The sequence below is a fragment of the Littorina saxatilis genome, linkage group LG2 (assembly GCF_037325665.1).
Source record: "Littorina saxatilis isolate snail1 linkage group LG2, US_GU_Lsax_2.0, whole genome shotgun sequence".
NCBI lineage: Eukaryota > Metazoa > Mollusca > Gastropoda > Littorinimorpha > Littorinidae > Littorina > Littorina saxatilis.
This window is the reverse complement of record NC_090246.1, coordinates 86852638-86869286: the sequence shown is the minus strand read 5'-3', so window position 1 is coordinate 86869286 and position 16649 is coordinate 86852638. Positions and strand designations below refer to the sequence as shown.

Sequence of the window (16649 nt, the reverse complement as noted above, 5' to 3'; positions counted from 1 at the left end):
GAACTGGAGATCCCATATTAACTTCAATCTTTTGTTCCTGAATCTCTCTCTCTCTCTCTCTCTCTCTCTCTCTCTCTCTCTCTCTCTCTCTCTCTCTCTCTCTCTCTCTCTCTCTCTCTCTCTCTCTCTCTCTCTCAAAGGCTACGTACCTTGTTTGAGAACCTATTTCAGTACGAAACGAGCTATGTAAATAATTTTTGAAAACATAACAAAACTGTGCAGCTGATTCTTTGTGACGGTCTGTTATTTTTGCTGAGCGACCAAAGCTAGGTTAATCCAATAATGGTATTAAATCTGTGAATTCCATGATTTGTCTAATGTTGGTTTTTTCCATCGTGCATGAGCGTCTGTGATAGTTTTCCTTGAAGCAGGCTTCATGGATAAACTACATATCCCCGCAGACCAGCTTCTTGTTTTAACAGCATGCTGTCTGGATGTACGTCGCATTCCCTAACTTTAACATTATGTTTAACATATTTAGAGGTTCATTCCATACAGGGTAGAAACACTGGGGTACTTTTTGTGTCCTTATATTTGGTGTGGGGTAGTTATTTCGTAAAGCTAGGAAGTATCTGGTTCATGTGCGAAGGTAAAAAAAACCAAAAAGCCGTGAACGTGAAATGACAGTTCATTCTGAGTTGCAGAAATTTCACCAACGACTCATATTTTTTGCAAAGTGCACCATCAACAATCGGTAAGTATGTTCACCAGGTGAGGGTGTCTGTCATTCCGATAAATTGTCCATCGGAGTACATTAAAACAAAATGCACCCTTTGTTGGCATTGGTTTAAGAAATAAAGCTTATTGTATATTGGTTACTGTCTGCCATCTTGAGTACAATTGTTAATCTTGAGAAAATAAACCAATGTTGCCTTGTTTGTGTTCTTTGTTATTCTTTCGAGTTCTTAGTCTGTATGTATCTTTCTAGTTGGTGTTGTTTTGTGTGCGTGGGAGATTGTTTTGTGTTTATCTCCGGGGTTTTATTGTACTTTATTTGCATTGATTTTGTGTGTTTGCCTGGTGTATTATTGGTGTACTTTTTTTTAAACTCTTTTTTTTTAGGGGGGGGGGGGTAACTTTGTATAAATGACTTGTTGTGTCTGTGTTGTTAGATTAAAAAAAAATTGTTTCCACGGAAGGTTCTACATCGGACCGCGAAGGCGACTTAAAAAAACATACCAATATACGTTTTGGTAATATGCAAACATTGAAATTCGCATTTTCTGCTACAGTTTATTCTGCTTGTAGCCTCGAACTTTTCGCGAAAATCGGACAACGGATTTTGGTTTGGGCAAAGACAGGAATCGAGTTTCTGTTGTAAAACAAGGGAACTATTTGTTTTGTGTTGTCTCGTGGGTGAGTGTGTGGGTGTGCGTGTAGGTGACTCTGCGTGTCTATAATTGTGCCTCCGTGTACATATATGTTTCATTAAATGGTAGTTGTATTATAAAACTGAGCATTTTGACACATGCTGCCAATTGTTACAAAGTTCATATTTATATGTATATATCTTGTCTTGGGGGGTATTTGGGGGGTATTTTTCTCTCCTTGAAGGGCGTAATGTTCGAATGTGGGTATTTTTAATGTTCACCGAGAATATTTTTACATGTCATATCCTTGATGAATGTAAAAATGTTTCAATGGAGAAATTCCTTTTTTCTTTCAGAGCCTACCCCTGCAGCTCTGACACTGCCACCAGTCAAGCGAGGTATGATCAACCTGTCTATACATTTCTAGCTGGCCATCCCACCCTCTCTCTCTCTCTCTCTCTCTCTCTCTCTCTCTCTCTCTCTCTCCTCTCTCCCTCTCTCCCTCTCTCTCTCTCCCTCTCCCTCTCTCACCCTTTCTCTCTCTGTGTCTCTGTCTCTCTGTGTCTCTGTCTCTCCCTCTCTCTCGCTCTCTCTCTCTCTCTCTTCTCTCTCTCTCTCTCTCTCTCTCTCTCTCTCTCTCTCTCTCTCTCTCTCTCTCTCTCTCTCTCTCTCTCTCTTACATCAAGTGCAAAATTCTGTAATGGACGTAGTCTACCGATCGCTACAAAACCGTTTTCAGCTGTGAACAAAGGTAATGCTCCCTCAGTCAAGTGTTAGTTTTTTTCTCCTGCTCTTTTTAAAGTTTGTGGTTTTTATTGCAAATTACGTGAATAATGTGTATTTCGAACAAATGTTCTTCAGGGTGTGACAACGCTGAGATCGACCTGGTCTTTGTGCTGGACGCGTCCACCAGTGTGACAGAACCCAACTTCGTACTCATGAAGGATTTCGTCAAAGATTTCCTCTTCATCGCCGACATTGACAACGGCAACGTGCGTGTGGGTGTTGTCATCTACAGCACCGAGGACTACATACAGTTCAATCTCAACGACTACAACAACAAACTAGCCATCTTCCAGGCAATCGACGATATTCCCTACCGTTACGGCAGCACCAACACAGCCGACGCTCTCAACACCATGAGAACACAAATGTTCACCAGAGCAAACGGCGAGCGTCCCAACGTTCCCAACATCGGCATCGTGGTCACTGACGGTATCTCCAACATCAACTCGCGCAGAACCATTCCTGAAGCCGAACAGGCGCGAGCAGCAGGCATCCACATCTACGCCATTGGTATCGGCCTGACAGACACCACGGAGTTGGACGGTATCGCCAGCAAGCCAGCGGCGGAGAACAGTTTTGCTGTGCAGGAGTTCAGTGAGCTCCGAGCGATGAGAGATCAAGTTTTCGCAGCCTTCTGTCCCAGTGAGTGTATTTTTTTTGTAAGGTTTCTTAATTGATTTTCGTATTAGAATGAACGCTGTAAAGACCAGGTGGTTTTTTTTCTGTAGAGGTATCTATTGCATACTTCCTTTAGTCACAAATTCTCTTCTGTATTGCCTGCTATTACTCTTGTGTGGTGCTAAATTTCTTACTGACTTTTTTAATGTTCTTATTTTTATTTGCTCACATTATCAGCGAAAGAAATTGAGTTTGTTATTACATGTGTGTAGGAACTAATTTGGTCTAATTGGTGTTTGCTTGTTTTATTTAAATATGTCTTTCTCTGTGTATCACAGGTTACAAAGGTACCATACCAATGGGTATATATTCAAACAGAAGAGTAACGGATTATACATATATTGTCAGACTTTACAGTATACTTTTTTCTAAAACTGCTTTATGCATCGTTCTTGCAATCATTTGTTGTAATGATATTGTATGCTGATTAAAAAGATTTTTTAAATTTTATTCCCCAAGTGAAGCTAACCACACATTAGTTTTGTTGTAATTTTTCATGGAATCTTTGTAAAGTTAAACATCTACAGTCCAACATCATAAGTTCTCTTTAAACTTTCTGTCGTTTCCTGCTGGTTAAGGTGTTTTTGTCCATCGCCTGGTTGTTTTCCACATTACCAGATTCTGTATGGTGGATCTTGGTCGACCCCCTGTCTGTGTCCTGGCCTGAAGAATCAGTCCGTTAAAAGAAACTTTGTTTTATTTCAGTGACAACTCTTCCACCTCTGACACTGCCTCCTGTTGTGACAGGTAAGAGGGGAGGGGAGGAGGTAGGGGGCGTAAGAAAGTGTCTTGTCTACATCAATGTTGAACACATTTGTGTATGTACTTTTGATGAATAATCCCAGTTGTATGTGCTGTAGCAAACAGTAATCAGTAACAAAATGAAATGTAGTGGCTTATATCTTCCAGACATCAGAGAAGATTATTGAAATCGAAATAAACAGGTATCAGTTGTACTTTTCATAATCGTCCAGTTTTGTTCCGCTATTTGTGCTGGTCTGTGCTTTTCATTGCAATACAAGATAAGTTGCTAAACTGTTAACTGAAATGTTCTTCAGGGTGTGACAACGCTGAGATCGACCTGGTCTTTGTGCTGGACGCGTCCACCAGTGTGACAGAACCCAACTTCGTACTCATGAAGGATTTCGTCAAAGATTTCCTCTTCATCGCCGACATTGACAACGGCAACGTGCGCGTGGGTGTCGTCATCTACAGCACTGAGGACTACGTGCAGTTCCATCTCAACGACTACAACAGCAAACTGGCCATCTTCCAGGCCATCGACGATATTCCCTACCGTTACGGCAGCACCAACACAGCCGACGCCCTCAACACCATGAGAACACAAATGTTCACCAGAGCAAACGGCGAGCGTCCCAACGTTCCCAACATCGGCATCGTGGTCACTGACGGTATCTCCAACATCAACTCTCGCAGAACCATCCCTGAAGCCGAACAGGCGCGAGCAGCAGGCATCCACATCTACGCCATTGGTATCGGCCTGACAGACACCACGGAGTTGGACGGTATCGCCAGCAAGCCAGCGGCGGAGAACAGTTTTGCTGTGCAGGAGTTCAGTGAGCTCCGTGCGATGAGAGATCAAGTCTTCGCAGCCTTCTGTCCCAGTGAGTGTATTTTTTGTGTAAGGTCTGTTGTTTTTCGTATTAGAATGTACGCTGTAAAGACCAGCTTTTTTTTATACTGTAGAGGTATCTATTTCATACTTCCTTTAGTCACAGGTTCTCTTCTGTATTGCCTACTATTAATCTTGTGTGGTGCTAAATTTCCTACCTACTTGTTTTGATATTTTTGATATTTGCTCACATTATCAAATATAGATACTGAGATCTTTGGTACTTTTATGTAAGAAGGAATTTGGTCTAATTGATGTTTGCTTGCTTTATTTATTATGTCTTTCTCTGTGTATCACAGGTTACAAAGGTACCATACCAATGGGTATATATTCAAACAGAAGAGTAACGGATTATACATATATTGTCAGACTTTACAGTATACTTTTTTCTAAAACTGTTGCTTTATGCATCGTTCTTGCAATCGTTTGTTGTAATGATATTTATGCTGATTAAAAAGATTTTTTAAATTTTACTCCACAAGTGAAGCTTACATACATTAGTTTTGTTGTAATTTTTCATGGAATCTTTGTAAAGTTAAACATCTACAGTCCAACATCATAAGTTCTCTTTAAACTTTCTGTCGTTTCCTGCTGGTTAAGGTGTTTTTGTCCATCGCCTGGTTGTTTTCCACATTAAAAGATTCTGTATGGTGGATCTTGGTCGACCCCCTGTCTGTGTCCTGGCCTGAAGAATCAGTCCGTTAAAAGAAACTTTGTTTTATTTCAGTGACAACTCTTCCACCTCTGACACTGCCTCCTGTTGTGACAGGTAAGAGAGGGGGGGAGGAGGTAGGGGGCGTAAGAAAGTGTCTTGTCTACATCAATGTTGAACACATTTGTGTATGTACTTTTGATGAATAATCCCAGTTGTATGTGCTGTAGCAAACAGTAATCACTAACAAAATGAAATGTAGTGGCTTATATCTTCCAGACATCAGAGAAGATTATTGAAATCGAAATAAACAGGTATCAGTTGTACTTTTCATAATCGTCCAGTTTTGTTCGGCTATTTGTGCTGGTCTGTGCTTTTCATTGCAATACAAGATAAGTTGCTAAACTGTTAACTGAAATGTTCTTCAGGGTGTGACAACGCTGAGATCGACCTGGTCTTTGTACTGGACGCGTCCACCAGTGTGACAGAACCCAACTTCGTACTCATGAAGGATTTCGTCAAAGATTTCCTCTTCATCGCCGACATTGACAACGGCAACGTGCGCGTGGGTGTCGTCATCTACAGCACTGAGGACTACGTGCAGTTCCATCTCAACGACTACAACAGCAAACTGGCCATCTTCCAGGCCATCGACGATATTCCCTACCGTTACGGCAGCACCAACACAGCCGACGCCCTCAACACCATGAGAACACAAATGTTCACCAGAGCAAACGGCGAGCGTCCCAACGTTCCCAACATCGGCATCGTGGTCACTGACGGTATCTCCAACATCAACTCTCGCAGAACCATCCCTGAAGCCGAACAGGCGCAAGCAGCAGGCATCCACATCTACGCCATTGGTATCGGCCTGACAGACACCACGGAGTTGGACGGTATCGCCAGCAAGCCAGCGGCGGAGAACAGTTTTGCTGTGCAGGAGTTCAGTGAGCTCCGTGCGATGAGAGATCAAGTCTTCGCAGCCTTCTGTCCCAGTGAGTGTATTTTTTGTGTAAGGTCTGTTGTTTTTCGTATTAGAATGTACGCTGTAAAGACCAGCTTTTTTTTTATACTGTAGAGGTATCTATTTCATACTTCCTTTAGTCACAGGTTCTCTTCTGTATTGCCTACTATTAATCTTGTGTGGTGCTAAATTTCCTACCTACATATACTTGTTTTGATATTTTTGATATTTGCTCACATTATCAAATATAGATACTGAGATCTTTGGTACTTTTATGTAAGAAGGAATTTGGTCTAATTGATGTTTGCTTGCTTTATTTATTATGTCTTTCTCTGTGTATCACAGGTTACAAAGGTACCATACCAATGGGTATATATTCAAACAGAAGAGTAACGGATTATACATATATTGGCAGACTTTACAGTATACTTTTTTCTGAAACTGTTGCTTTATGCATCGTTCTTGTAATCGTTTGTTGTAATGATATTGTATGCTGATTAAAAAGATTTTTTAAAATTTTACTCCACAAGTGAAGCTTATCATACATTACACACATTACTTTTGTTGTAATTTTTCATAGAATCTGTGTAAAGTTAAACATCTGCAGTCCAACATCATAAGTTCTCTTTAAACTTTCTTTCGTTTCCTGCTGGTTAAGGTGTTTTTGTCCATCGCCTGGTTGTTTTCCACATTACCAGATTCTGTATGGTGGATCTTGGTCGACCCCCTGTCTGTGTCCTGGCCTGAAGAATCAGTCCGTTAAAAGAAACTTTGTTTTATTTCAGTGACAACTCTTCCACCTCTGACACTGCCTCCTGTTGTGACAGGTAAGAGGGGGGAGGTAGGGGGCGTAAGAAAGTGTCTTGTCTACATCAATGTTCAACACATTTGTGTATGTACTTTTGATGAATGATCCCAGTTGTATGTGCTGTAGCAAACAGTAAACAGTCACAAAATGAAATGTAGTGGCTTACATCGTCCAGACATCAGAGAAGATTATTGAAATCGAAATAAACAGGTATCAGTTGTACTTTTCATAATCGTCCAGTTTTGTTCGGCTATTTGTGCTGGTCTGTGCTTTTCATTTCAATACAAGATAAGTTGCTAAACTGTTAACTGAAATGTTCTTCAGGGTGTGACAACGCTGAGATCGACCTGGTCTTTGTACTGGACGCGTCCACCAGTGTGACAGAACCCAACTTCGTACTCATGAAGGATTTCGTCAAAGATTTCCTCTTCATCGCCGACATTGACAACGGCAACGTGCGCGTGGGTGTCGTCATCTACAGCACTGAGGACTACGTGCAGTTCCATCTCAACGACTACAACAGCAAACTGGCCATCTTCCAGGCCATCGACGATATTCCCTACCGTTACGGCAGCACCAACACAGCCGACGCCCTCAACACCATGAGAACACAAATGTTCACCAGAGCAAACGGCGAGCGTCCCAACGTTCCCAACATCGGCATCGTGGTCACTGACGGTATCTCCAACATCAACTCTCGCAGAACCATTCCTGAAGCCGAACAGGCGCGAGCAGCAGGCATACACATCTACGCCATTGGTATCGGCCTAACAGACACCACGGAGTTGGACGGTATCGCCAGCAAGCCAGCGGCGGAGAACAGTTTTGCTGTGCAGGAGTTCAGTGAGCTCCGTGCGATGAGAGATCAAGTCTTCGCAGCCTTCTGTCCCAGTGAGTGTATTTTTTGTGTAAGGTCTGTTGTTTTTCGTATTAGAATGTACGCTGTAAAGACCAGCTTATTTTATACTGTAGAGGTATCTATTTCATACTTCCTTTAGTCACAGGTTCTCTTCTGTATTGCCTACTATTCATCTTGTGTGGTGCTAAATTTCCTACCTACTTGTTTTGATATTTTTGATATTTGCTCACATTATCAAATATAGATACTGAGATCTTTGGTACTTTAATGTAAGAAGGAATTTGGTCTAATTGATGTTTGCTTGCTTTATTTAATATGTCTTTCTCTGTGTATCACAGGTTACAAAGGTACCATACCAATGGGTATATATTCAAACAGAAGAGTAACGGATTATACATATATTGTCAGACTTTACAGTATACTTTTTTCTAAAACTGTTGCTTTATGCATCGTTCTTGCAATCGTTTGTTGTAATGATATTGTATGCTGATTAAAAAGATTTAAAAATTTTTATTCCACAAGTGAAGCTTACCATACTTACACACATTACTTTTGTTGTAATTTTTCATGGAATCTTTGTAAAGTTAAACATCTTCAGTCCATCATCATAAGTTCTCTTTAAACTTTCTTTCGTTTCCTGCTGGTTAAGGTGTTTTTGTCCATCGCCTGGTTGTTTTCCACATTACCAGATTCTGTATGGTGGATCTTTGTCGACCCCCTGTCTGTGTCCTGGCCTGAAGAATCAGTCCGTTAAAAGAAACTTTGTTTTATTTCAGTGACAACTCTTCCACCTCTGACACTGCCTCCTGTTGTGACAGGTAAGAGAGGGGGGGAGGAGGTAGGGGGCGTAAGAAAGTGTCTTGTCTACATCAATGTTGAACACATTTGTGTATGTACTTTTGATGAATAATCCCAGTTGTATGTGCTGTAGCAAACAGTAATCACTAACAAAATGAAATGTAGTGGCTTATATCTTCCAGACATCAGAGAAGATTATTGAAATCGAAATAAACAGGTATCAGTTGTACTTTTCATAATCGTCCAGTTTTGTTCGGCTATTTGTGCTGGTCTGTGCTTTTCATTTCAATACAAGATAAGTTGCTAAACTGTTAACTGAAATGTTCTTCAGGGTGTGACAACGCTGAGATCGACCTGGTCTTTGTGCTGGACGCGTCCACCAGTGTGACAGAACCCAACTTCGTACTCATGAAGGATTTCGTCAAAGATTTCCTCTTCATCGCCGACATTGACAACGGCAACGTGCGCGTGGGTGTCGTCATCTACAGCACTGAGGACTACGTGCAGTTCCATCTCAACGACTACAACAGCAAACTGGCCATCTTCCAGGCCATCGACGATATTCCCTACCGTTACGGCAGCACCAACACAGCCGACGCCCTCAACACCATGAGAACACAAATGTTCACCAGAGCAAACGGCGAGCGTCCCAACGTTCCCAACATTGGCATCGTGGTCACTGACGGTATCTCCAACATCAACTCTCGCAGAACCATCCCTGAAGCCGAACAGGCGCGAGCAGCAGGCATCCACATCTACGCCATTGGTATCGGCCTGACAGACACCACGGAGTTGGACGGTATCGCCAGCAAGCCAGCGGCGGAGAACAGTTTTGCTGTGCAGGAGTTCAGTGAGCTCCGTGCGATGAGAGATCAAGTCTTCGCAGCCTTCTGTCCCAGTGAGTGTATTTTTTGTGTAAGGTCTGTTGTTTTTCGTATTAGAATGTACGCTGTAAAGACCAGGTTTTTTTTTTATACTGTAGAGGTATCTATTTCATACTTCCTTTAGTCACAGGTTCTCTTCTGTATTGCCTACTATTCATCTTGTGTGGTGCTAAATTTCCTACCTACATATACTTGTTTTGATATTTTTGATATTTGCTCACATTATCAAATATAGATACTGAGATCTTTGGTACTGTTATGTAAGAAGGAATTTGGTCTAATTGATGTTTGCTTGCTTTATTTATTATGTCTTTCTCTGTGTATCACAGGTTACAAAGGTACCATACCAATGGGTATATATTCAAACAGAAGAGTAACGGATTATACATATATTGGCAGACTTTACAGTATACTTTTTTCTGAAACTGTTGCTTTATGCATCGTTCTTGCAATCGTTTGTTGTAATGATATTGTATGCTGATTAAAAAGATTTTTTAAATTTTACTCCACAAGTGAAGCTTATCATACATTACACACATTACTTTTGTTGTAATTTTTCATGGAATCTGTGTAAAGTTAAACATCTGCAGTCCAACATCATAAGTTCTCTTTAAACTTTCTTTCGTTTCCTGCTGGTTAAGGTGTTTTTGTCCATCGTCTGGTTGTTTTCCACATTACCAGATTCTGTATGGTGGATTTTGGTCGACCCCCGGTCTGTGTCCTGGCCTGAAGAATCAGTCCGTTAAAAGAAACTTTGTTCTATTTCAGTGACAACTCTTCCACCTCTGACACTGCCTCCTGTTGTGACAGGTAAGAGGGGGGAGGTAGGGGACGTAAGAAAGTGTCTTGTCTACATCAATGTTCAACACATTTGTGTATGTACTTTTGATGAATGATCCCAGTTGTATGTGCTGTAGCAAACAGTAAACAGTCACAAAATGAAATGTAGTGGCTTACATCGTCCAGACATCAGAGAAGATTATTGAAATCGAAATAAACAGGTATCAGTTGTACTTTTCATAATCGTCCAGTTTTGTTCGGCTATTTGTGCTGGTCTGTGCTTTTCATTTCAATACAAGATAAGTTGCTAAACTGTTAACTGAAATGTTCTTCAGGGTGTGACAACGCTGAGATCGACCTGGTCTTTGTACTGGACGCGTCCACCAGTGTGACAGAACCCAACTTCGTACTCATGAAGGATTTCGTCAAAGATTTCCTCTTCATCGCCGACATTGACAACGGCAACGTGCGCGTGGGTGTCGTCATCTACAGCACTGAGGACTACGTGCAGTTCCATCTCAACGACTACAACAGCAAACTGGCCATCTTCCAGGCCATCGACGATATTCCCTACCGTTACGGCAGCACCAACACAGCCGACGCCCTCAACACCATGAGAACACAAATGTTCACCAGAGCAAACGGCGAGCGTCCCAACGTTCCCAACATCGGCATCGTGGTCACTGACGGTATCTCCAACATCAACTCTCGCAGAACCATTCCTGAAGCCGAACAGGCGCGAGCAGCAGGTATACACATCTACGCCATTGGTATCGGCCTAACAGACACCACGGAGTTGGACGGTATCGCCAGCAAGCCAGCGGCGGAGAACAGTTTTGCTGTGCAGGAGTTCAGTGAGCTCCGTGCGATGAGAGATCAAGTCTTCGCAGCCTTCTGTCCCAGTGAGTGTATTTTTTGTGTAAGGTCTGTTGTTTTTCGTATTAGAATGTACGCTGTAAAGACCAGCTTATTTTATACTGTAGAGGTATCTATTTCATACTTCCTTTAGTCACAGGTTCTCTTCTGTATTGCCTACTATTCATCTTGTGTGGTGCTAAATTTCCTACCTACATATACTTGTTTTGATATTTTTGATATTTGCTCACATTATCAAATATAGATACTGAGATCTTTAATACTTTTATGTGTAAGAAGGAATTTGGTCTAATTGATGTTTGCTCAGCTTGCTTTATTTAATATGTCTTTCTCTGTGTATCACAGGTTACAAAGGTACCATACCAATGGGTATATATTCAAACAGAAGAGTAACGGATTATACATATATTGTCAGACTTTACAGTATATTTTTTTCTGAAACCGTTGCTTTATGCATCGTTCTTGCAATCGTTTGTTGTAATGGTATTGTATGCTGATTAAAAAGATTTTTTAAATTTTACTCCACAAGTGAAGCTTACCATACATTACACACATTAGTTTTGTTGTAATTTTTCATGGAATCTTTGTAAAGTTAAACATCTACAGTCCAACATCATAAGTTCTCTTTAAACTTTCTGTCGTTTCCTGCTGGTTAAGGTGTTTTTGTCCATCGCCTGGTTGTTTTCCACATTACCAGATTCTGTATGGTGGATCTTGGTCGACCCCCTGTCTGTGTCCTGGCATAAAGAATCAGTCCGTTAAAAGAAACTTTGTTCTATTTCAGTGACAACTCTTCCACCTCTGACACTGCCTCCTGTTGTGACAGGTAAGAGGGGGGGAGGTAGGGGGCGTAAGAAAGTGTCTTGTTTACATCAATGTTCAACACATTTGTGTATGTACTTTTGATGAATAATCCCAGTTGTATGTGCTGTAGCAAACAGTAATCAGTAACAAAATGAAGTGTAGTGGTTTATATCTTCCAGACATCAGAGAAGATTATTGAAATCGAAATAAACAGGTATCAGTTGTACTTTTCATAATCGTCCAGTTTTGTTCGGCTATTTGTGCTGGTCTGTGCTTTTCATTTCAATACAAGATAAGTTGCTAAACTGTTAACTGAAATGTTCTTCAGGGTGTGACAACGCTGAGATCGACCTGGTCTTTGTGCTGGACGCGTCCACCAGTGTGACAGAACCCAACTTCGTACTCATGAAGGATTTCGTCAAAGATTTCCTCTTCATCGCCGACATTGACAACGGCAACGTGCGCGTGGGTGTCGTCATCTACAGCACTGAGGACTACGTGCAGTTCCATCTCAACGACTACAACAGCAAACTAGCCATCTTCCAGGCCATCGACGATATTCCCTACCGTTACGGCAGCACCAACACAGCCGACGCCCTCAACACCATGAGAACACAAATGTTCACCAGAGCAAACGGCGAGCGTCCCAACGTTCCCAACATCGGCATCGTGGTCACTGACGGTATCTCCAACATCAACTCTCGCAGAACCATTCCTGAAGCCGAACAGGCGCGAGCAGCAGGCATCCACATCTACGCCATTGGTATCGGCCTGACAGACACCACGGAGTTGGACGGTATCGCCAGCAAGCCAGCGGCGGAGAACAGTTTTGCTGTGCAGGAGTTCAGTGAGCTCCGTGCGATGAGAGATCAAGTCTTTGCAGCCTTCTGTCCCAGTGAGTGTATTTTTTTGTGTAAGGTCTGTTGTTTTTCGTATTAGAATGTACGCTGTAAAGACCAGCTTTTTTTTTATACTGTAGAGGTATCTATTTCATACTTCCTTTGGTCACAGGTTCTCTTCTGTATTGCCTACTATTAATCTTGTGTGGTGCTAAATTTCCTACCTACTTGTTTTGATATTTTTGATATTTGCTCACATTATCAAATATAGATACTGAGATCTTTGGTACTTTTATGTAAGAAGGAATTTGGTCTAATTGATGTTTGCTTGCTTTATTTATTATGTCTTTCTCTGTGTATCACAGGTTACAAAGGTACCATACCAATGGGTATATATTCAAACAGAAGAGTAACGGATTATACATATATTGTCAGACTTTACAGTATACTTTTTTCTGAAACTGTTGCTTTATGCATCGTTCTTGCAATCGTTTGTTGTAATGATATTGTATGCTGATTAAAAAGATTTTTTAAATTTTACTCCACAAGTGCATGAAGCTTATCATACATTACACACATTACCTTTGTTGTAATTTTTCATGGAATCTGTGTAAAGTTAAACATCTACAGTGCAACATCATAAGTTCTCTTTAAACTTTCTTTCGTTTCCTGCTGGTTAAGGTGTTTTTGTCCATCGCCTGGTTGTTTTCCACATTACCAGATTCTGTATGGTGGATCTTGGTCGACCCCCTGTCTGTGTCCTGGCCTGAAGAATCAGTCCGTTAAAAGAAACTTTGTTCTATTTCAGTGACAACTCTTCCACCTCTGACACTGCCTCCTGTTGTGACAGGTAAGAGGGGGGGAGGTAGGGGGCGTAAGAAAGTGTCTTGTCTGCTTCAATGTTCAACACATTTGTGTATGTACTTTTGATGAATGATCCCAGTTGTATGTGCTGTAGCAAACAGTAAACAGTCACAAAATGAAATGTAGTGGCTTACATCGTCCAGACATCAGAGAAGATTATTGAAATCGAAATAAACAGGTATCAGTTGTACTTTTCATAATCGTCCAGTTTTGTTCGGCTATTTGTGCTGGTCTGTGCTTTTCATTTCAATACAAGATAAGTTGTTAAACTGTTAACTGAAATGTTCTTCAGGGTGTGACAACGCTGAGATCGACCTGGTCTTTGTACTGGACGCGTCCACCAGTGTGACAGAACCCAACTTCGTACTCATGAAGGATTTCGTCAAAGATTTCCTCTTCATCGCCGACATTGACAACGGCAACGTGCGCGTGGGTGTCGTCATCTACAGCACTGAGGACTACGTGCAGTTCCATCTCAACGACTACAACAGCAAACTGGCCATCTTCCAGGCCATCGACGATATTCCCTACCGTTACGGCAGCACCAACACAGCCGACGCCCTCAACACCATGAGAACTCAAATGTTCACCAGAGCAAACGGCGAGCGTCCCAACGTTCCCAACATCGGCATCGTGGTCACTGACGGTATCTCCAACATCAACTCGCGCAGAACCATCCCTGAAGCCGAACAGGCGCGAGCAGAAGGCATCCACATCTACGCCATTGGTATCGGCCTGACAGACACCACGGAGTTGGACGGTATCGCCAGCAAGCCAGCGGCGGAGAATAGTTTTGCTGTGCAGGAGTTCAGTGAACTCAGAACTATGAGAGACAAAGTCTTCGCTGCCTTCTGTCCAAGTGAGTGTAAATCTACCATTCTCATCAGTGTAAAGTAAACATATTTACCTATGATTATTTATGATGCAATATAGTTCGTGTACGATTTTTTGGTGGTGATTTCATATCATGTTGCCTACATGAAGCAATATTTGTAAATAGTTTTCCTTGTAATGTTCTGTGATTATGTCAGTTCGTGAAGTTGCCTACGGGGCGGGGACGTAGCTCAGTTGGGAGCGCGCTGGCTTTGTAGCCAGTTGGTCGCTATCAGCGTGGGTTCGATCCCCACGTTCGGCGAGAGATTTATTTCTCGGAGTCAACTTAGTGCAGACTCTCTTCGGTGTCCGAACACCCCCGTGTGCACACATGCGCACGAAAAAAGATCCCACGTTCACAGCGAAAGTCTCAGGGCTTGGAAAACACGAAGACACGCATACATCATCTGAATTGAGTTTAGCTCAACAATTACTGTTTTGTTTAGATTAAACATGTCTTTCTTTCTGCATTTCAGATTACAAAGGTACCATACCAATGGGTATACATACTAGACAGTAGTGTAACGAAATGGTTGTATGTAAATAGATCAGTTATTTATGTTACTGGTATCCCTAGCTTACAATAATTATGTATGATGTATGCATTGACAATGCTAAAACTAGCTAGTTCAAGCTTACCTTGTTTGTGTTATTCCAGAGAGTTGACTTTTTAAAGATATTTTGGAATATATGCGCTCTTTACATTTAGTCAAGTTTTGACTAAATGTTTTAACATAGAGGGGGAATCGAGACGAGGGTCGTGGTGTATGTGCGTATGTGTGTGTGTGCGTGCGTGTGTGTGTGTGTGTGTGTAGAGCGATTCACTGAGACTAAACTACTGGACCGATCTTTATGAAATTTGACATGAGAGTTCCTGGGTATGAAATCCCCGAACGTTTTTTTCAGTTTTTTGATAAATGTCTTTGATGACGTCATATCCGGCTTTTCGTGAAAGTTGAGGCGGCACTGTCACGCCCTCATTTTTCAACCAAATTGGTTGAAAGTTTGGTCAAGTACTCTTCGACGAAGCCCGGGGTTCGGTATTGCATTTCAGCTTGGTGGCTTAAAAATTAATTAATGACTTTGGTCATTAAAAATCTGAAAATTGTAAAAAAAAATAAAAATTTATAAAACGATCCAAATTTACGTTTATCTTATTCTCCATCATTTGCTGATTCCAAAAACATATAAATATGTTATATTCGGATTAAAAACAAGCTCTGAAAATTAAATATATAAAAATTATTATCAAATTTTTTTTTTCGAAATCAATTTAAAAACACTTTCATCTCATTCCTTGTCGGTTCCTGATTCCAAAAATATATAGATATGATATGTTTGGATTAAAAACACGCTCAGAAAGTTAAAACGAAGAGAGGTACAGAAAAGCGTGCTATGCAGCATAGCGTAACCACTACCCCGCTCTTCTTGTCAATTCCACGTGCACTGCCTTTGCCACAGGCGGTGGAGTGACGATGCTACGAGTATACGGTCTTGCTGCGTTGCGTTGCGTTCAGTTTCATTCTGTGAGTTCGACAGCTACTTGACTAAATATTGTATTTTCGCCTTACGCGACTTGTTTTTAACTGAGTACGCGTTCGAGTTCTCTCTAGTTCTTAACCAACCTTAACCAGATTATTTGTTTAGTGTGAAGGGCACCGTGAAAGCTAAAACCGGACCTCCTGTATGTAAGGTTCATTGAAACTTGCCCGTGTAGCTTTTATTTGCAGCTCCGCTATTGATTTATGTTTTCTTTGTAATGTTCTTTTGTGTATTATGAATTGAGACTGTTTCATTTCAGTGACGACTCTTCCTCCTCTGACGCTGCCGCCTGTTATCAAAGGTGATGATATTATCTTTCGCTTTTCTCGCCAGTTCATATATTTCACATTTAATTTTCAATAATAATAAAAACGGAAAAGAAAAAAACAGTTTAAAAAAGATTAATGACATGAAGGGTTATTATTAGGAAGGATTCGCGTGTTTGCTTTCTGTCATTCAGTCAGCAAGCATTTCAAACACACGCAAAAATTAACCATAAATAGACAGTCCATAGTGTCAGGCGTTTCCGTTTTCATCAATGGTGATATGGTAAATTGAAAACAATTCCAGCAAAATAAATCAAGTTACTGTTTCAAGTGTACTGGCCCTGCAAACGGGTAGAATGTTATTGCTCAACTTTACGTAAATTCAAGTTCAGTTCTGTTTGATATAAACAGTTTTACTTCGTTTATCACATTG

General features: G+C 41.3%; 1 protein-coding gene across 1 annotated transcript in view; it reads left to right on the top strand.

The window, feature by feature from the left end:
- Positions 1–16649, top strand: part of LOC138960437 (uncharacterized) — a 220068-nt gene that overhangs the window by 132245 nt on the left and 71174 nt on the right. Inside the window, exons 39-56 of the mRNA XM_070332349.1 lie at positions 562–589; positions 1667–1708; positions 2172–2738; positions 3480–3521; positions 3833–4399; positions 5135–5176; positions 5488–6054; positions 6809–6850; positions 7156–7722; positions 8467–8508; positions 8820–9386; positions 10141–10182; positions 10488–11054; positions 11813–11854; positions 12161–12727; positions 13480–13521; positions 13828–14394; positions 16210–16251. Of these exons, the coding sequence (XP_070188450.1) occupies positions 562–589; positions 1667–1708; positions 2172–2738; positions 3480–3521; positions 3833–4399; positions 5135–5176; positions 5488–6054; positions 6809–6850; positions 7156–7722; positions 8467–8508; positions 8820–9386; positions 10141–10182; positions 10488–11054; positions 11813–11854; positions 12161–12727; positions 13480–13521; positions 13828–14394; positions 16210–16251 (4942 nt within the window). The remainder of the gene's footprint in view (positions 1–561; positions 590–1666; positions 1709–2171; positions 2739–3479; positions 3522–3832; positions 4400–5134; positions 5177–5487; positions 6055–6808; positions 6851–7155; positions 7723–8466; positions 8509–8819; positions 9387–10140; positions 10183–10487; positions 11055–11812; positions 11855–12160; positions 12728–13479; positions 13522–13827; positions 14395–16209; positions 16252–16649) is intronic.